At 39.2% G+C, this 17,752-nt stretch overlaps 1 protein-coding gene across 1 annotated transcript in view; it reads left to right on the forward strand.

The window, feature by feature from the left end:
- LOC100067707 (solute carrier family 23 member 1) overlaps positions 1-9,448 on the forward strand; it is a 66,021-nt gene extending 56,573 nt beyond the window's left edge. The window contains exon 14 of the mRNA XM_014739313.3: positions 9,306-9,448. Coding sequence (XP_014594799.3) covers positions 9,306-9,337 — 32 coding nt within the window. The 3' untranslated portion in view covers positions 9,338-9,448. The remainder of the gene's footprint in view (positions 1-9,305) is intronic.
- The last annotated feature ends 8,304 nt before the right edge of the window (positions 9,449-17,752 follow it).

Raw genomic sequence — 17,752 nt, forward strand, 5'->3', positions numbered from 1 at the left:
CCTGTAACTGCCAAGGCAAAAGGAAGAGGGCCTTCCCCACTGGCTCTACCAGAAACATCCCAGAGAGGACTATGGTATCTCAGGGTATCCTATGCAAAGAAATTTCATAAGTGCCGAGTTTGAGGATGTGGTCTTAATTGTCCCTGTGTTAGTTTCCTAGGGCAGCTGGAACAAATTACCAAACACATAGTGTCTTAAAAAAACACTGATTTATTCTCTTAGAGTTCTGGAGGTCAGAAGTCTAGAATGAGTCTTACAGGGGTAAAATCAAGGTGTCTGCAGGGCTGACTCCTCTGGAGGTTCCAGAAGAAAATTCATTTCCTTGCCTTTTCTGGCTTCTAGAGTTGGCCCATATTCCTTGCCTTGTGACCCCTTGCCCATCTTCAAAGTACATCTGACCAACCTCTGCTGCCATCTAACCATCTTTTTCTCTCTCCTTTGACCTTCTTGACTCATTCTTCTAAGGACACTTGTGGTTACTTTAAGGGCCCACCCAGTTGATCCAGGATAATCTCCCCATCTCAAGATCCTCCATTTAGTCACATGGGAAAAGTCCTTTTGACATATAAGGTGACGCTCACAGATTCTGATGATTAGGACATGGATATCTTTGGGAGCCATTATTCAGCTTACTACCATCCCCAATTAAAATCTGGTAATAGTAACTCTGTAATATGGCAGCTGTTCTTTAAGAACACGAGCCTAAAGACCCTGCTTACCCTGGGGAAAATTGATATGCATAGAGAGCAACATCTTTACAAATCTGCTTCATTGACTCTAAATTTTCTCCCTGTGAAGCCAAGTCAGCTCCCACTGGACATAGGGTCTCCTGGTCACCTTGTCACTTCCACACTTCTAAATACACTAGCCAGAGTCAACACAGAAGGCGTGCTACTTTCATATAAACTTACTTGGTGCAAAGTCATATATTTGTTTTTCACCATTTGCCGGTTAAGTTTTTAAACCAATTCTGCTCTTTTGAAGAATTTTTCTTTCCTAACAAAGGCATCTTGTGTTGATGTTGTGTGTCCAGTCTGTTGTTAGAAGACATTTTGCAGTCTTAGGGCATGAAAAATTGACAATTATATTTACAAAATCTGTGATGAGCCTCTACACATTTTTCTTTTTGCGGTAATTAGATAACATACTCGAGTGAAATGTAACCTTTGTAAAATTCTCCTGGAAGCCGATTAACAAACAGAAATTAACATTTTATTTTAGGATAGTGAGAATTGGGAAGAGCTTTAATTCCACTTCCTACAGGACATGTCGACTCTACTTCTGCTTTGAACCTCCCGCCATCAGACTTTCCACCTATGCCCCTTTTTGTTGGTGGCATCTACAGACCCCTGTTACTAATCCCCCTTCCTTGAGGATGTCAGTGCATTGGGCACTGTCTGTCCAACAATCCTCTGTCTTAATAATTGATGACTTCATATTCGCATAGCTCATCTTTCCTCAACCCTGGCCTCCTGTTCCTCCTCTAATAATCTCGTCCTTCACACAATCTCAGCAGCTCCTTCCTATGGGCACATTCCAGTCTGGGCATTGCGATCCATCTCCTACAGTCTCAATTTCAAGTAATTCTCTGACCACTGTCTCCTATTTTTCTAGCTCTCTATTTCTAGTCCCTCAAGTCCAATAACCCTTTAATTGGCCAGGATCTGAATCTCTGTCCTCCTACCTCCTTCTTGTCTTCTCTTCCCTCCTCATCCAGGTTCAATTCCATGGTCAATCATAATAATCACTTTCTTGCCTTCTTAATGCCCTTGGTTTGCTCTCTCTTCATTGCACCCACTTGGCAAAACCTTTTAACACTGATCAAAAACAAGCTTCACCTGCTCTGTGCCTGCACCCAGGCAGCTGAACTGAGCTGACTCCTCTTATCTTAGATTCATAACCACGGACTTCACGTGGCTCGTCAATGCTGCCTGGTAGTCATGCTACCTTTCCCAAGTCCATTTGCTCTCTCTTTTTCCTCTCTTCAGAAACCCCTTCCACCTCTGTCCTCATCCTGATTCTCAGCTTCCTGTTTCACTGAGAGATCTGTGGGGTTGCAATCAGAAGCATCCACATCTCTCCACCTACCAGCTTCTGCATCTCCACCCTCGGCTTTCCCTCCTGTTATGGTGAATGGACCATCTGGTTCTTCTCTAGAGCTGGTTCCCTCCCTTTGAGCTCCAGAGCCCATCCCTTCATTCCTAGTGAAGGATTCACTGCAGTAAAATATTAAATTCTCCTCTCTTCTTGCATCATCTAATTTTCTCTTTCTTTTATAATGTGTCAGCATATACACCTGCTCTATTACTGTTATCTTTAAAAGAGTCTAATTCTGTGAATGTGTGATATAGTGGGCTTAAAGTTGTAGGGTCTGCCTATATAACGTGCTGTAATAAATATGCTGTGGATCCAGGAGCTGGCTTAGCTGTAGGGGAGCTCAGAAGCCTCCCAAACCAAAAGCAGTCACATCCCCTCTTCTGCCCTTCTGTTCTTCAAGTCCTGCCATTGGATTTTATACAGAAGACACTGAAGCAAAGCAAAGACATTATTTGACGGGCTATAGCTTATGCAGTTGTCTTCTTTGGGAAAGCCTAGTTGGCTATTTGGGATGAGTTATTCTTTTTTTAAAATTATTTTATTGATTTCATATTGGCTTATAACATTGTGTAAATTTCAGGTGTACATTATTATATATCAGTTTCTGTATAGACTGCACCATGCTCACCACCAATACTCTAGATTTTATCCATCACCATATACATGCACCCCTTTACCCCTTTTGCCCTCCCCCAACCCCCTTCCCCTCTGATAAACACTAATCTGTTCTCTTTGTCCATGTGTTTGTTTATCTTCCACATATTAGTGAAATCATACAGCGTCTGTCTTTCTCTGTCTGGCTTATTTCGCTTAACATCATAGCCTCGAGCTCCATCTATGTTTTTTCAAATGGGACAATTTTCTCTTTTTTATGGTTGAGTTGTATCCATTATATATATATATATATATACACACACACATACATACATACATACCACATCTTCTTTATCCATTCATCCGTAGAATATACTTGGGTTGCTTCCACATCTTGGCTAATGTAAAAATGCTGCAGTGAACATGTGGGTGCATAAATCTCTTTGCATTGTTGATTTCAAATTCTTTGGATAAATACCCAGTAGTGGGATAGCTGGATAATATGGTATTTTTATTTTTTTGAGAAATATCCAGACTGTTTTCCATAATGGGTACACCAGTTGCATTCCCACCAGCAGTGTTTGAGGGTTCCATTTTCTCCACATCCTATTCCTCACTTGTTCTTTTTGGTCTTGGTAATTATAGCCATTCTGACAGGTGTAAGGTGATATCTCATTGTAGTTTTGATTTGTATTTCCCTAATGATTAGTGATGTTGAACACCTTTTCATGTGCCTGTTGGTCATCTGTATATCATCTTTTGGAAAAATATCTGTTCAGATCCTTTGGTCATTTTTTGATTGGGTAATTAATTTTTTTGTTGTTGAGTTGTATGAGTCCTTTATATATTTTGGAAATTAACTCCTTGTCAGATAAGGATTTGAAAATATTTTCTCACAGTTCTTGGGTAGTCTTTTTCTTTTGTTTCTGGTTCCCTTTGCCTTTCAGAAGGTTTTTAGTCTGATGTAGTCCCATTTGTTTAGTTTTTCTTTTCTTTCACTTGCCTGAGTAGACATGGTATTTGAAAAGATACTGCTAAGACTAATGTCAAAGAGTGTACTTCCTATATTTTCTTCCAGGAGTTTTATGGTTTCATGTCATACCTTCAAGTCTTTAAGCCATTTTGAGGTAATTTTTGTGTATGGTGTAAGATAATGGTTTACTTTCATTCTTTTGCATGTAGCTGTCTAGTTTCCCAACACAGCTTATTGAAGAGACTTCCCTATCTCTGTTGTGTGTTCTTGGCTCCTTTGTCAAAGATTAGCTGTCCGTAGATGTGTAGTTTTATTTCTGGGCTTTCAATTCTGATCCATTGATCTGTATGTCTGTTTTTCTGCCATTACCACATGTTTTTATTACTATAGCTTTGTGGTATATGTTGAAGTCAGGGATTGTGATGCCTCCAGCTTTGTTCTTTTTTCTCAGGATTGCTTTGGCTAGTCAGGGTCTTTTTTTGTTCCATATAAATTTTAGGATTCTTTGTTCTATTTCTGTGAAGAATGTCATTGGGATTCTGATTGCTATTGTGTTGAATCTGTAGACTGCTTTAGGTAATATGGACATTTTAACTATGTTTATTCTTCCAATCCATGAGCAGGGAATATCTTTCCATTTCTTTATGTCTTCTTTGATTTCTTTCAATAATGTCTTATAGTTTTCAGTGTATAGGTCTTTGGTTAACTTGATTCACCTCCTTGGTTACATTTATTCCTAGATATTTTATTCTTTTTCTTGTGATTGTAAATGGGACTGTATTCTCGAATTCTCTTTCTGCTTGTTTGTTATTAGTGTATGGAAATGCAACTGATTTCTGTAAGTTGATTTTGTACCTTGCAACTTTGCTGTAGTTGTTGATTATTTCTAATAGTTTTCTAGTGGATTCTTTAGGATTTTCTATATATAAAATAGTGCCATCTGCAAACAGTGAGAGTTTCACTTCTTCATTGCCTATTTGGATTCCTTTTATGTCTTTTCCTCTCTTAATTGCTCTGGCCAAAACCTCCAGTGCTGTGTTGAATAGGAATGGAGAGAGTGGGCACCCTTGTCTCGTTCCTGTTCTCAGAGGGATGGCTTTCCGTTTTTCATGATTAAGTATGGTGTTGGCTGTGGGATTGTCACATATGTTCTTTATTGTTTTGAGGTACCTTCCTTCTATGCCTATTTTATTGAGAGTTTTTATCATAAATGGATGTTGGATCTTGTCAAACGCTTTCTCTACATCTATCGAGGGGATAATGTGGTTTTTATTCCTCATTTTGTTAATGTGGTGTATCACATTGATTGATTTGTGGATGTTGAACCATCCCTGTGTTCCTGGTATAAATCCCACCTGATTGTGGGGTATTATCCTTTTAATGCATTGCTATATTTGATTTGCTAATTTTTCTTTTTTTTTGAGAGGAAGATTGACCCTGAGCTAACATCTGTGCCAATCTTCCTCTGTTTTGTATGTGGGACACTGCCACAGCATGGCTTGATGAGCAGTGTGTATGCCTACACCTGGGATCTGAACCCGTGACCCCCAGGCTGCTGAAGCAGAACGTGCAGCCTTAACCTCTATGCCACCAGGCTGGCCCTTGATTTGCTAATATTTTGTTGAAGATTTTTGCCTCATGTTCACCAACAGTATTGATCTGTAATTTTCCTTTTTTGTATTGTCCTAGTCTGGTTTTGCTATCAGGATAATATTGTCCTCATAGAATGAGTTAGGGTGTTGTATCTTCTTTGATTTTTTGGAAGAGTTTTAGAAAAATAGGTGTTAAGTCTTCTTTGAATGTTTGGTAGAATTCTACAAAGAAGCCATCTGGTCCTGGACTTTTGTTTTTGGATCGTTTTTGCTTATTGCTTCAATCTCCTTGGTTGTGATTGGTCTATTCAGGTTCTCCATTTCTTCTTGAGTCAGTTTTCAGAGGTTTTATGAGTCTAAGAATTCATATATTTCTTCTAGATTATCCAATTCATTGGCATACTGCTTTTCATAGTATTCTCTTATAATCCTTTTTATTTCTGTGGTATCCATTGTAATTTCTCCTCTTTCATTTCTAATTTTATTTGAACCTTCTCTCTTTTTTTCTTAATGAATCTGGCTAAGGGTTTGTCAGTTTTGTTTATCTTCTCAAAGAACTGGCTCTCAGTTTCACTGATCCTTTCTGTTGTTTTTTGAGTCTCTATTTGATTAATTTCTGCTCTAATTTTTATTGTTTCCCTCCTTCTGCTGACTGTGGGCTTTGCTTGTTCTTCTTTTTCTAGTTCTGTTAGGTGTAGTTAAGATCACTTATTTGAGATTATTCTTGTTTGTTGAGGTGGGCCTGTATTGCTATAAATTTCCCTCTTAGTACTGTTTGCTGCATCCCCTGAGAGTTGGTATGTTGTGTTTCTATTTTCATTGTCTCCAGATTCTTTTACTTCTCTTTTGATTTCTTCATTCATCCAATGGTTTTTCGGTAGCATATTGTTTGGTCTCCACATACTTTTGACTTTATCAACTTTTTTCTTGTAGTTGATTTTGAGTTTCATAGCATTGTGGTCAGAAAAGATGCTTGGTATCATTTCAATCACCTGAAATTTATTGAGGCTTGTCTTGTTTCCCAACCTATGGTCTATCTTTGAGAATGTTCCATGTGCACTTGAGAAGAATATGTATTCTGCTGTTTTTTTGATGGAAATTTCTTTATATATCTGTGAAGTCCATCTGGTTTAGTGTTTCATTTAAGGCCACTGTTTCCTTCTTGACTTTCTGTTTGAATGATCTATCCATTAACATAAATAAGGTATTTAGGTCCCCACTATTAGTGTGCTGATGTCAATTTCTCCCTTTAGATCTGTTAATAGTTGCTTTATGCACTTTGGAGCTCCTGTGTTAGGTGCATATATATTCATAAGTGTTATGTCCTTTTGGTAGAGTGTTCCTTTTATCATTATATACTGCCCCTCTTTGTCTCTTGTTATCTTTTTAAAAAATATTTTAATAGTTTTTTGATGAGAAGATTGGCCTTGATGTTAATCTTTTGTGAATCTTTCTCCTTTTTTCTTCTTTTTTTTCTCCCCAGTGCCCCAGCACATAGTTGTATATCTTAGTTGTAGGTCATTCTAGTTTTTCCATATGGGATGCTGCCACAGGATGGCCTGAGGAGCAGTGTGGAGGTCCATGCCCAAGATTGGAACTGGCAAAACCTGGACTGCTGAAGCAGAGTGTGTGAACTTAACCACTTGGCCAAAAGGCCAGGCATCTCTCATTATCTTTTTTATCTTGAAGTCTGATTTATCTGACAACACCTGCTTTCTTTTGCTTGCCATTTTCTTGGATTATCACTTTCCATCCTTTCATTGTGAGCCTATGTTTGTCTTTAGAGCTAAAATGTGTTTCCTGGAGGCAGCACGTTTTTGGGTCCTGTCTTTTAATCCATCCAGCTACTCTGTGTCTTTTGATTGGAGAATTCAATCCATTGCCATTTAAAGTGATTACTGATATGTAAAGTCTTAGTACTGCCAGTTTTTCTCTTATTTTCTGTTTTTTCTATATTTCCATTGTTTCTTTTCCCTTGTATTTCTGACTGCCCTTTCAGTTTGGTGGTTTTCTGAAGGTTTTCTCCATTTTCTCTTTATTTATGATTTGTGGCTCTGCTCTGATTTTTTGTTTAGTGGTTACCATGAGGTTTGTGTCAAAGATCTCATAAATTAGATAGTCCATTTTCTGATAGCCTTTTATCTCCATTAGCTTGAGCAGATTCCATACCTTTCCTCTTCTCTTTCTTTGTTGCTTTTGTCAAGGTTATTCTGTTTTGTGTTGTGAATTTGCAACTAAAGTGAAGTGTTTATGGTTATTTTTGATGCTTTCCTTTCCTTTATCTTTTATGTTATAATCAAGTGTTTGCTAACCTGTTCTGATAGAGAGGTGCAATTTTCTGATTTGTCTGTCTATTTATCTGCTTACTCACAGCTTTGTAAACCTTTCTCTTTTTATTTCAGGTAGGAGGGTTCCCTTCTTCATTTCTTGTAAGGCAGATCTAGTGGTGATGAACTCCCTCAGCTTTTGTTTATCTAAGAAAGTTTTTATTGCTCCATCATATCTGAAGGATAAATTTGCTCAATAGAGTATTCTTGGCTGAAAGATTTGTCTTTCAGTATTTTGACCATATCATTCCATTCTCTCTTAGCCTGTAAGTTTTCTGCTGAGAAATCTGCTAAAAGTCTGATAAGCATTCCTTGTAGGTTATTTTCTTCTGCCATGCTGGCCTTAATATTTTTATTTTTGTCATTGAATTTTGACAGTTTTAATATTATATACCATGGAGAAATTCTTCTTGCACTGATTTAATTCGGAAGTCTACTGGCTTCATGAACTTGTAAGTTCAGTTTCTTCCCCAGGTTTGGGAAGACCTCAGCTATTATTTCTTTGAACAAGCTCGCTACTCCTTTCTCCCTCTCTTCTCTTTCTGGGATACCTATAATCCTTCTGTTACTTTTCCTAATTCATTCAGATATTTTGCAAAGAATTTCTTCATTTTTAAAAAATCTTAGTTCTCTCTCTTCCACCTGAAGCATTTCTATATTTCTGTCTTCTAAGCCATTGATTCTGTCTTCCATAAGGTCTATTCCATTTCTTATGGTTTCTATATTATCTTTTATCTCATTAATTGTGTTCTTCATATCCAGAATTTCTGTATAGTTTTCTTTTAGGGCTTCAATCTCTGTGGTGATGTATTCCTTCTGTTCTTTAATTTTATTCCCAAGCTCATTGAACTGTTTTTTCTCTGTTTTCCTGTAACTTCTTGAGTTTCTCTATGGCAACTATTTTGAACTCTCTGTCATTTAGATTATAATCTTCTGTAACTTCAGGTTTGGTTTCTGGAGACTTGTCATTTTCCTTCTGTTATGTAGTATTACTGTAGTTCTTCATGGAGTTTGGTGAATTGATCCTCTGCCATTTGTGGTAGTTTCAGGTCACAGATTCAACCTGCCACCACTGGAAGGGTAGCCATGTTTTCTGATCCTACCCTGTCCACTGAAAGTTATGCTGTTTGGGCCACCCACTCTGCATTTGCACAGACTGGCTGCAGTTGCTTGGGAGTTTGCTCTCACACATCAGGGCCACTGCAATCAGTGGCTGGGGTGCCGTTGTTGGGGCCAAGCCACCACTCGATGGGGAGTGTTTGCATGGGTAGGTGGGTGCTCCCATAGACTGAGCTACCACTCCAAAAGTGTTCCTGAGTGGGCCAGGCTGCCTCCGCCTAAACTCACAGTTGTACCAGCTGCTGTGACCTGGATTGCCACCGCTGGGGAGGAGGAGGAGTCTGCACATCTAGAGCCACTGCTCCCTGGGGATCCAGTCCACCCACCTTCAGATGTATAGCTGCATGGATCACTCAGGTGTTGTGTTGTGTAGGGAATCTTCTGCTAGCTAATGTCCATTTAGTTGCAACTTAGAGAGGAGAAACAGAGGGAAGGACTCACTTTGTCATGATGCTGGCATCACTCTGATGGGTTGTTCTTAAATTTCACTTTCTTGGATTTTAATGCATTGATTCTGGCTTAGGCTTCAGTTTGATTATGTAGGCTACCAAGGCATCAGAGCCCCCTCAACCTAATGGTCTCCTTGTTTAATTATTTTAACAGGCTTCAAGATTGTAGCATCAACTCCTGTCTGAGTTTCCAGCCTGATTATCTGCCCTACAAATTTCAGATTTGCAGTCTCCACAATTGTGTGAACCAATTCCTTAAAATAAATCTTTATACCTACACCTATACCTACACCTACACATGTATGTATTCTGTTGATTCTGTTTGTCTGACAGATATAGTAGTGGCTGACACAGGAAGATATCATCAGTCAAGATAGAGGAAGATACCTGACTGATATAGGAAGAGTCCTTGGTGGGGAAGAAGGGAGAATGAGGACCATCTGAAGGTGGTTTTATGCAACAAATTCATCCCAGGCTGTGCCAATATCCAATGCACACTGCAGGAGATGGGGAGGGAAGGAGAGGGACTGTTGGGGCTGAGGAGTAAAGGTGGGGACAACACTCCTAGCACCTGGCTGTGGGGAGAAAGGACACAGCATTTTGCTGAGGTCCACTCTGACCAGGGGCCCACTGGCAGATACTGCTCCAGGAATGAAGTCACAGCCTTAGACTAAATAGGCTCAGGTTGGGGGTGGATGTAATGAGGGATGGGCTAGTCAGAGCCAGTACACATTGCTTAAAGACCTACTGTGTGCAGACACCTCTGTAACAACACATTTCTTCTTTCCTACTTGGTGGCTTGTAGTTTTTCCATGTGGGATACTGGCTTGCTGAGTTGCTGGCAGTGGCTGGACTGAGCATGGGTGCCATGAGCACTCCTCTTTCCTTTCTTCCTAACACAAGTTCAGACAACTCCTGAGTACAAAGATCCTGCCTGCCCAGCTGCCTAGAAAGCCCAAAATTGCCCTTCAAGTTAGACAGTGAAGTGCTTGCAAAACCAGGAACCCCGCATATCCCCAGGGGGAGTCCTGGGGGGGTTCTTGGCTCATGCCTCATAGGATGGTGCAGTGAGGCAGTGGGAGCTGGGACTGTGGTGTCAGACTGACTGGGTTTGGATCCTGAGACTTAACCTCCATGTAAAGTTCTCACTGAGAGATGAAACAGTCAAAGTATTTGGGAGGCCTTCAGTGGAGGGGAGCCACTGTTGTAATGATGTGTAAACCATAAGGAGCCAGGCAAGCTTCTTCTCATGTACACTCAGTGGATTAGTCACAGTTCTCTAGAGAAACAGAGCCAACAGGATACAGGATGTGTGTGTGTGTGTACATGTATCCAAAATCTGCCAGGTAGGTTGGCAGGTTGGGAAGAGTTACAGTTCAAGTCCCAAGATAGTCACTGGGAGATTTCCCTCTTCCCCCAGGGAGGTGAGTATTCTGGTGTATTCAGTTGTGGTACTGACTGGATGAAGCCCACCCACACACATAATGGGGGGTAAACTGCTGTACTCAGAGTCTACTGATTTAAATGTTAATCTCATCCAAAAATACCATACCTTCCTAGAAATGTCTGGAATAATGTCTCACCAAATATCTGAGTACCATGGCCTAGCCATGTTGACACATAGAATTAACTATCAGATCCAGTGTGCATGCCCAGGGACATTATACACTCTTTACCCAGGAAATTGCTCACCAGAAAGTGCTCAGAACACTGTGGAATCTGGCTTGGACTCCAACAACAGTCTTTATTACCAGAAGAAGCAGATGGAGCTGGTTCTACCCTGATGTCCTGTACCACAGGGTTGAGTTCAGCACCATTCCTGGGCTCCCAGAACATGCAAGATGAGTTGGTAGCCTCCAGAACTCTCTAGAACACATCAGAACAATGTCCAGAACCCAGGGTGTGCTGCAAGTAGCCAGTGTTATGACATCTCCAGGGACAGATTCCACCTGTTGCTTATTTGAAAGGGCTATGCCCTGGGCCGCAGCTGCCCCTAGCACCCCTGAATAGGAGCCCAGTGAGAGCAGGAGAGTGCCCTGCAGCAAGCCAGCCTCTTACACCAAACAACGCTGAAAGACCAACATGGGCCCATGCTACACTTAAATACTTTATAATAATCAGAAACTAAAACCATCAAAATGTTTTTGGGACAGCCCACTCCAAAACTTTCTGGAAGGCTGAGGCAGGTGCAACATTGGCTGCCGGCATTCAGACTTGGAAACTGCCCACCTTCATCCATTCCCTCCTCCTCCCAGCCCTTCTGCCTTACAAATCTTCATTGTCAAAGTTTCAATCAAGAAACATTTTAAAGATTTCTTTTCCATGCAGTAATATTTTCATATATTGCCTTTGACATTAGCAAGAATTACTTCACCTATATTGAAAATTATTTAGTGCTCTTTAATCATGGTGGCTGGGAAGGTGAACCAAGATCAAGACACTTCAGTTCTTCCTTTGTAATATCTTGCTTTCATTCTTTAATTTCTATTATTATTGCTTTTTGTCAACTTTAAGCCTTTATTCTCAGATTATAAGAACAATGCAAGTGTGAGGAAGATGGGGATGTAGGTAGCTCCAGGAATCCATCTCTCTACCCAGACAACAACTGACCTGGCAGAAGCTGTCTCATGCAACTGTTTTGGAACTCTGAAGACTGTTGAAGGCTTGCAACTTCTAAGGAAAGATTTGGTGGTTAATATTGGTCAATTTCAGCTCTTAGCATAGTAGCAGCTACCCAGCCTCGCCCCTAGTCATATGGTAGACAGCCGTGCACATCTTCCAGAGCAGCTTCCACACAGCTTGGGGGAGTCAGAGTGGGCAAAAAAGGACCCTGTCCTCCAAATATTGGGGATTTCTGCTCTGATTATTGATTACTGCTTCTGATCACAGAAATGCAGACAAAGATGTGGGTAGCCATTTTTCTTGCATCTACGCCATTATTGCAAGCCCCACCCCCTCTGACTGAAGTGACTTCCAGGGGATTTACAGGGCTAGTGCACATATTGCTCCATTTGCATTTTCACTTTTCCCCCTTTTGAAGGCCAGCCATTAAAGACTAGGGCATTCATAAACAACCACATATACAGGGAAAATTAGAAAGTGACTGTGCATCTCTGGGGATGGCTCAGAAAAGACTTGGGAAGACCTTAAGTTTACACCTAAAGCTGATCTTTGGCACAGAGACAGCCTACAACAAGCAACAAAACAAACAGAATGAACAAAGGCAATAACAACAACAACAACAAATGCTGGGCATGGGGAAGAATCTGATTTCCAGAGGTACCACATTACCAGATCAAACAAAAAAAAAATCACAAGCCATACAAAGAAACAGAAAAGTATGGCTCATTCAAAAGAAAAAAATAAATCTGTAGAAACTGTCCCTGAAAAAGACATAATGGCAGGCATAGTAGACAAAGACTTTAAAACAGTTCTCTTAGAGATTTGTAAAGAACTTAAGATGTGGAGAAAGCCAAGAAAACGATGTGTGAACAAAATGGAAATATCAATAAACAAGTAGAAAACCTAAAAAGAAACCAAAAAGAAATTCTGGAGCTGAAAAGTATAATAACTGAAACAAAAAGTTCACTAAAGGGATTCAAAGGCAGATTTGAGCCAGCAGAAGAAAGAATCAGCAAACTTGAAAATAGGACAATGGAAATGATTAAATCTGAGGAACAGAGATAAAAAAGGCTGAAGAAAAGCAAACAGCATGTAAGTGACCTCTGGGATTCCAAGAAGGGGATCAGTATATGCATTGATGGAGCCCCAGAAGGAGAAGAGAGAGAGATAGCCACAGAGAGAATATTTGAAGAAATTATGGCTGAAAACTTCCCAAATTTGATGAAAGGCATGAATATAAACATCTAGAAAGCTCAAGAAACTCTAAGTAAGATGAACTCAAAGAGACCCACACTGAGATGCATTGTAGTCAAAGATTGAAAAGTCAAAGATGAAGAGAGAATTTTGAAAGCAGCAAGATAAGTGATTCATCTCTTACAAGGGATCCTCAATAAGATTGTCAGCAGATTTCTCTTCATAAACATTGGAGGCCAGAAGACAGAGGGCTGATATATTGAAAGTGCTAATAGAAAAAAAGCTATCAAACAAGACTCCTATGTGCAGCAAAATTGTTCCTCAAGAGTGAGGGAGAAATTAAGATATTCCCAGATAAACAAAAGCTAAGGGAGTCTGTGGCCCCTAAATCTTCCCTGGAAGAAATGCTCAAGGGGCTCCTGCAAGATGGAATGAAAGGATGCTAAACAGTAATTCAAAGCTGTAGAAAGAAAGATCTCAATAAAAGTAAGTAAATGGGCAAGCATAAAAGTTATTATTATCATAACAGTGGTTTGTAAGTATACTTTTTGTTTTTTATGTGATTTAAGACCAATACATTTAAGGGAAAAAAACACATTAGTGTAAAAACTAGTATTTATGTAACTTTGATTTGTTATTCTAAATCTTATTTTCTACATAATTTAAGAAATTGAGTTTAAAAGAATTATTGGCTTATGTTTTGGGGCATACAATATACAAAGACGTAATTTTGTGACATCAGTAACTGAAAGCGGTGGGGACAGAGCTGTAAAGGAGCAGAGTTTTTGTGTGTTATTGAAGTTGGTATAAATTTGAATTAGAATAACAACACATAAGTTTTGTATGTTACGTGTAATACTCAAGATAACAACAAAGAGTATAGTCTAGAAGATACACAAAATGAAATCAGAAAGGAATTTAAAAATTTCACTAAAAAAATCAACTAAACACAAAAGAGGACAATAATGCAGGAATGAGGGACACAAAAGCTAAAAGGCCTATAGAAAACAAATAGCAGAATGACATAAGTACCTTCCTCCTTATCAATAATGGCTTGAATTGTCAACTCTTCAATCAAAAGACAGAGAATGGATAAAAACACATGATTCAACCATATGCTGTCTCCAAGAGATTCACTTTAGATTCAAAGAAAGAAACAGGTTGAAAGTGAAAGGACAGAAAAAAGTATTGATTGCAAATAGTAATCAAAAGAGAGCAAGGGTGGCTGTACTGATCTCAGACAAAATGGACTTTAAATCAAAAATATTACAAGAGACAAAGAAGGACATTATATATTAATCAAAGGTTCAAGACAGAAAGAATATATAACAGTTATAAACATTTACACACTTAATGACCGACTATCAAAATACATGAAGCAAGGGGTGATGTCAGTGTCATGGTGGAGTGAGCTTGCCTGAGACTCTTTCCCCCCAACATACAAAAAAAAGGAGCAACCATATTCCAACAGAAAATATCCTAATAGCACGGGAATCCTCAGAGAGTCATGACAGCCAAATGACTGAGGGCAGAGAGGTTGGAGCCCCCCTCAGAGGAGCTGGAATTGGGTAAGAGAGAACTTCGCTTCCTCCCCTAAAGACTAGGATCACTGCCGTGTGAGGATCTGTAAGGGAAGGAATTGGGGAGGGGTTGTGCATCCACGAGATCACACAGGATTCCCTAGGGCCCTTGCAGCCTAGGGGGAAGCCCACTAATGGGGCTAAAGCTTTCACACAGGGTGATCTCATCAAGCCAAGAACCCAGGAGACCAGATAGTGAGAGCTGTTCGGGAAACAAGGGACTGCATGCAAGAGAAAGTGCCCCCACCACCCACACCATACTGCACCATGTTGGCTGAAGGTGGAAGGCTCAGAATCCATGGCTCTTGACCCCCATCCAGTGGCAGTAGCCTGTAACTGCAACCAAATAATATCACAATGGGAAAACCCTATTCTTCCAGTGTCAGGCAGTTCATCAAAACTCCAGACCAGATAGAAAACAATAAATACCCAGAATTCTGTCCTGAGGACTCAGAAATAAGTAAACGGAATGACAATGAATTCAGAATAGCTATTGTCAAAAAACTCAAGGAGGTAACGGAGAATATAGAGAAACAATTAAACAAGTTCAGAAGCTACTTCACAAAAGAGATTGAAACTATAAAGAAGAATCAATCAGAAATACGAGATATGAAAGACACAATGGAAAAGATAAAACAAAATATGGATTCCCTAAATGCTTGTGTGGACACCATAGAGGAGTGAGTCAGCATAATTGAAGATAGACATATTGAATTGCTCCAAACAGAGGAGGAGAGAGAACTGAGATTAAAAAGAAATGAAGAAAGTCCCCAAGAAATATCCAACTCAATGAGGAAAAGCAACATAAGAATTATAGGTATCCAAGAAGGTGAAGAGGAGAATGGAGCAGAAAGCGTGCTCAAAGAAACAATAGCAGAGAACTTCCCAAATCTAGGGAATGAGAGAGAAATGTGTGTGGAGGAAGCTGTCAGATCTCCTAGATTGGTCAATGTGAAAAGACCTACTGCAAGGCATATAGTAGTAAAACTGGCAAAAATGAATGACAAAGAAAGAATACTCAGGGCAGCAAGGCAGAAGAAAATAATCTACAAAGGAACTCCTATCAGACTTTCAGCAGATTTCTCTGCAGAAGCCTCACAAGCTAGGAGAGAATGGAATGACATATTCAAAGCTTTAAAAGATAAAAATCTTCAGCCAAGAATACTCTATCCAGCAAAAATATCCTTCAGATATGAGGGAGAAATTAAATCTTTCCCAGACAAACAAAAGCTAAGGAACTTTATAGCCATGAAACACCCCTACCAGAAATCCTCAAGAAGGCCTTCATAGCTGAAAAAAGGAAATAAAGGGAAAAAAGGGTCACAAAACAGAGTAAGGAGACAAATAGATAGACAGAATCAGAATAAGATAGCAAATATTCAACAATAGCATTAAGCTAAAGGGAAGGAAAACACCAAAAACAAAGACAATCTTGTACCTTTAACCACAACCTCACAACACAAGTTGGAATAAGATACGAGAATAATAACTTAGGAGGGGAGGAGGAAAGGGGCTGAATCAGTTTAAACTAAGGAAATAAGAGGCCATCAGAAAATGGACTATGTTACGCATGAGATTCTGAATACAAACTTCAGGGTAGCCACTAAACTAAAAAGCAGAACAGAGACACAAAAAATAAACACGGAAAAAATTAAGAAACACAGCATAAAAAACTGCAGAATTCAATGGGTAGACCAAAACACACAGGATGAGAAACAAAGGAAATGCAGGAAAATCAGAAAACGAGTGATATAATGACAGCATTAAGCCCTTATACATCAATAATCACCCTCAATGTAAACAGATTGAACTCTCCAATAAAAAGACACAGAGTGGCAAGATGGATTAAAGTATAAGATCCAACAATTTGTTGCCTCCAAGAAACACATCTCAGCTCCAATGACAAATACAGGCTCAGAGTGAAGGGGTGGAAGACAATACTCCAAGCTAATGGCAAACAAGAGAAAGCAGGTGTCACAATACTTATATCAAAGTAGACTTCAAGTTAAGGCAGGTAAAGAGAGACAAAGAGGGGTAATATATAATGATCAAAGGGACACTCCATCAAGAAGAAATAATGCTTATAAATATATATGCGCCCAAAACAGGAGCACCAAAGTTCATAAAGCAACTATTAACAAACCTAAAAGAAGATATAAAAAATAAAACAATAATGGTAGGGGACCTCAACACCCTACTCACATCATTGGACGGATCATCCAGACAGAAAACCAACAAGGAAATACTGGGATTAAATGAAAAGCTAAAACAGTTAGATTTAATAGACACATATAGAACACTCCATCCAAAAACAGCAGCACACACATTCTTCTCAAGTGTGCATGGAACATTCTCAAAGATAGACCATATATTGGGAAACAAGGCAAGCATCTATAAATTTAAAAAAATTGAAATAATAGCAAGCATCTTCCCTGATCATAATGCTATAAAGCTAGAAATTAATTACAAGAAAAAAGCTGAGAAAGGGACAAAGATGTGGAGAATAAACAGTATGCTATTGAACAAGAAATGGATCATTGAAGAAATTAAAGAAGAAATCAAAAAATATCTGGAGACAAATGAAAATGATAACATGCCATACCAACTCATATGGGATGCAGCAAAAGCTGTATTAAGAGGGAAATTCAGCACAATACAGGCTCACCTTAACAAACAAGAAAAATCCCAAATAAGCAACCTCAAATTACACCTAAATGAATTAGAAAAACAAGAACAAACAAAGCCCAAAGTGAGCAGAAGGAGAGAGATAATAAAAATCAGAGCAAAAATAAAGGCTATTGAAACAAAAAAAAGGCAGTAGAAAGGATCAATGAAACAAAGAGCTGTTTCTTTGAGAAGGTAAACAAAATTGACAAACCCCTAGCCAGACTTACAAAGAAAAAAGAGAGAAAGCTCAAATAAACAAAATCAGAAATGAAAGAGGAGAAATAACAGACTCCACCCAAATATAACAGATTATGAGAGAATACTACAAAAAACCAAATGCCAACAAAATGGATAACCTAGAGGAAATGGATAAATTCTTAGACTTTTACAATCTCCCAAAGCTGAGTCAATAAGAAACAGACAATCTGAACAGACCAATCACAAGGAAAGAGATTGAAACAGAAATCAAAAGCATCCCAAACAATAAAACCCCAGGACCAGATGGCTTCCGTAGGGAATTCTACCAAACTTTCAGAGA

The sequence above is a fragment of the Equus caballus genome, chromosome 4 (assembly GCF_041296265.1).
Source record: "Equus caballus isolate H_3958 breed thoroughbred chromosome 4, TB-T2T, whole genome shotgun sequence".
NCBI lineage: Eukaryota > Metazoa > Chordata > Mammalia > Perissodactyla > Equidae > Equus > Equus caballus.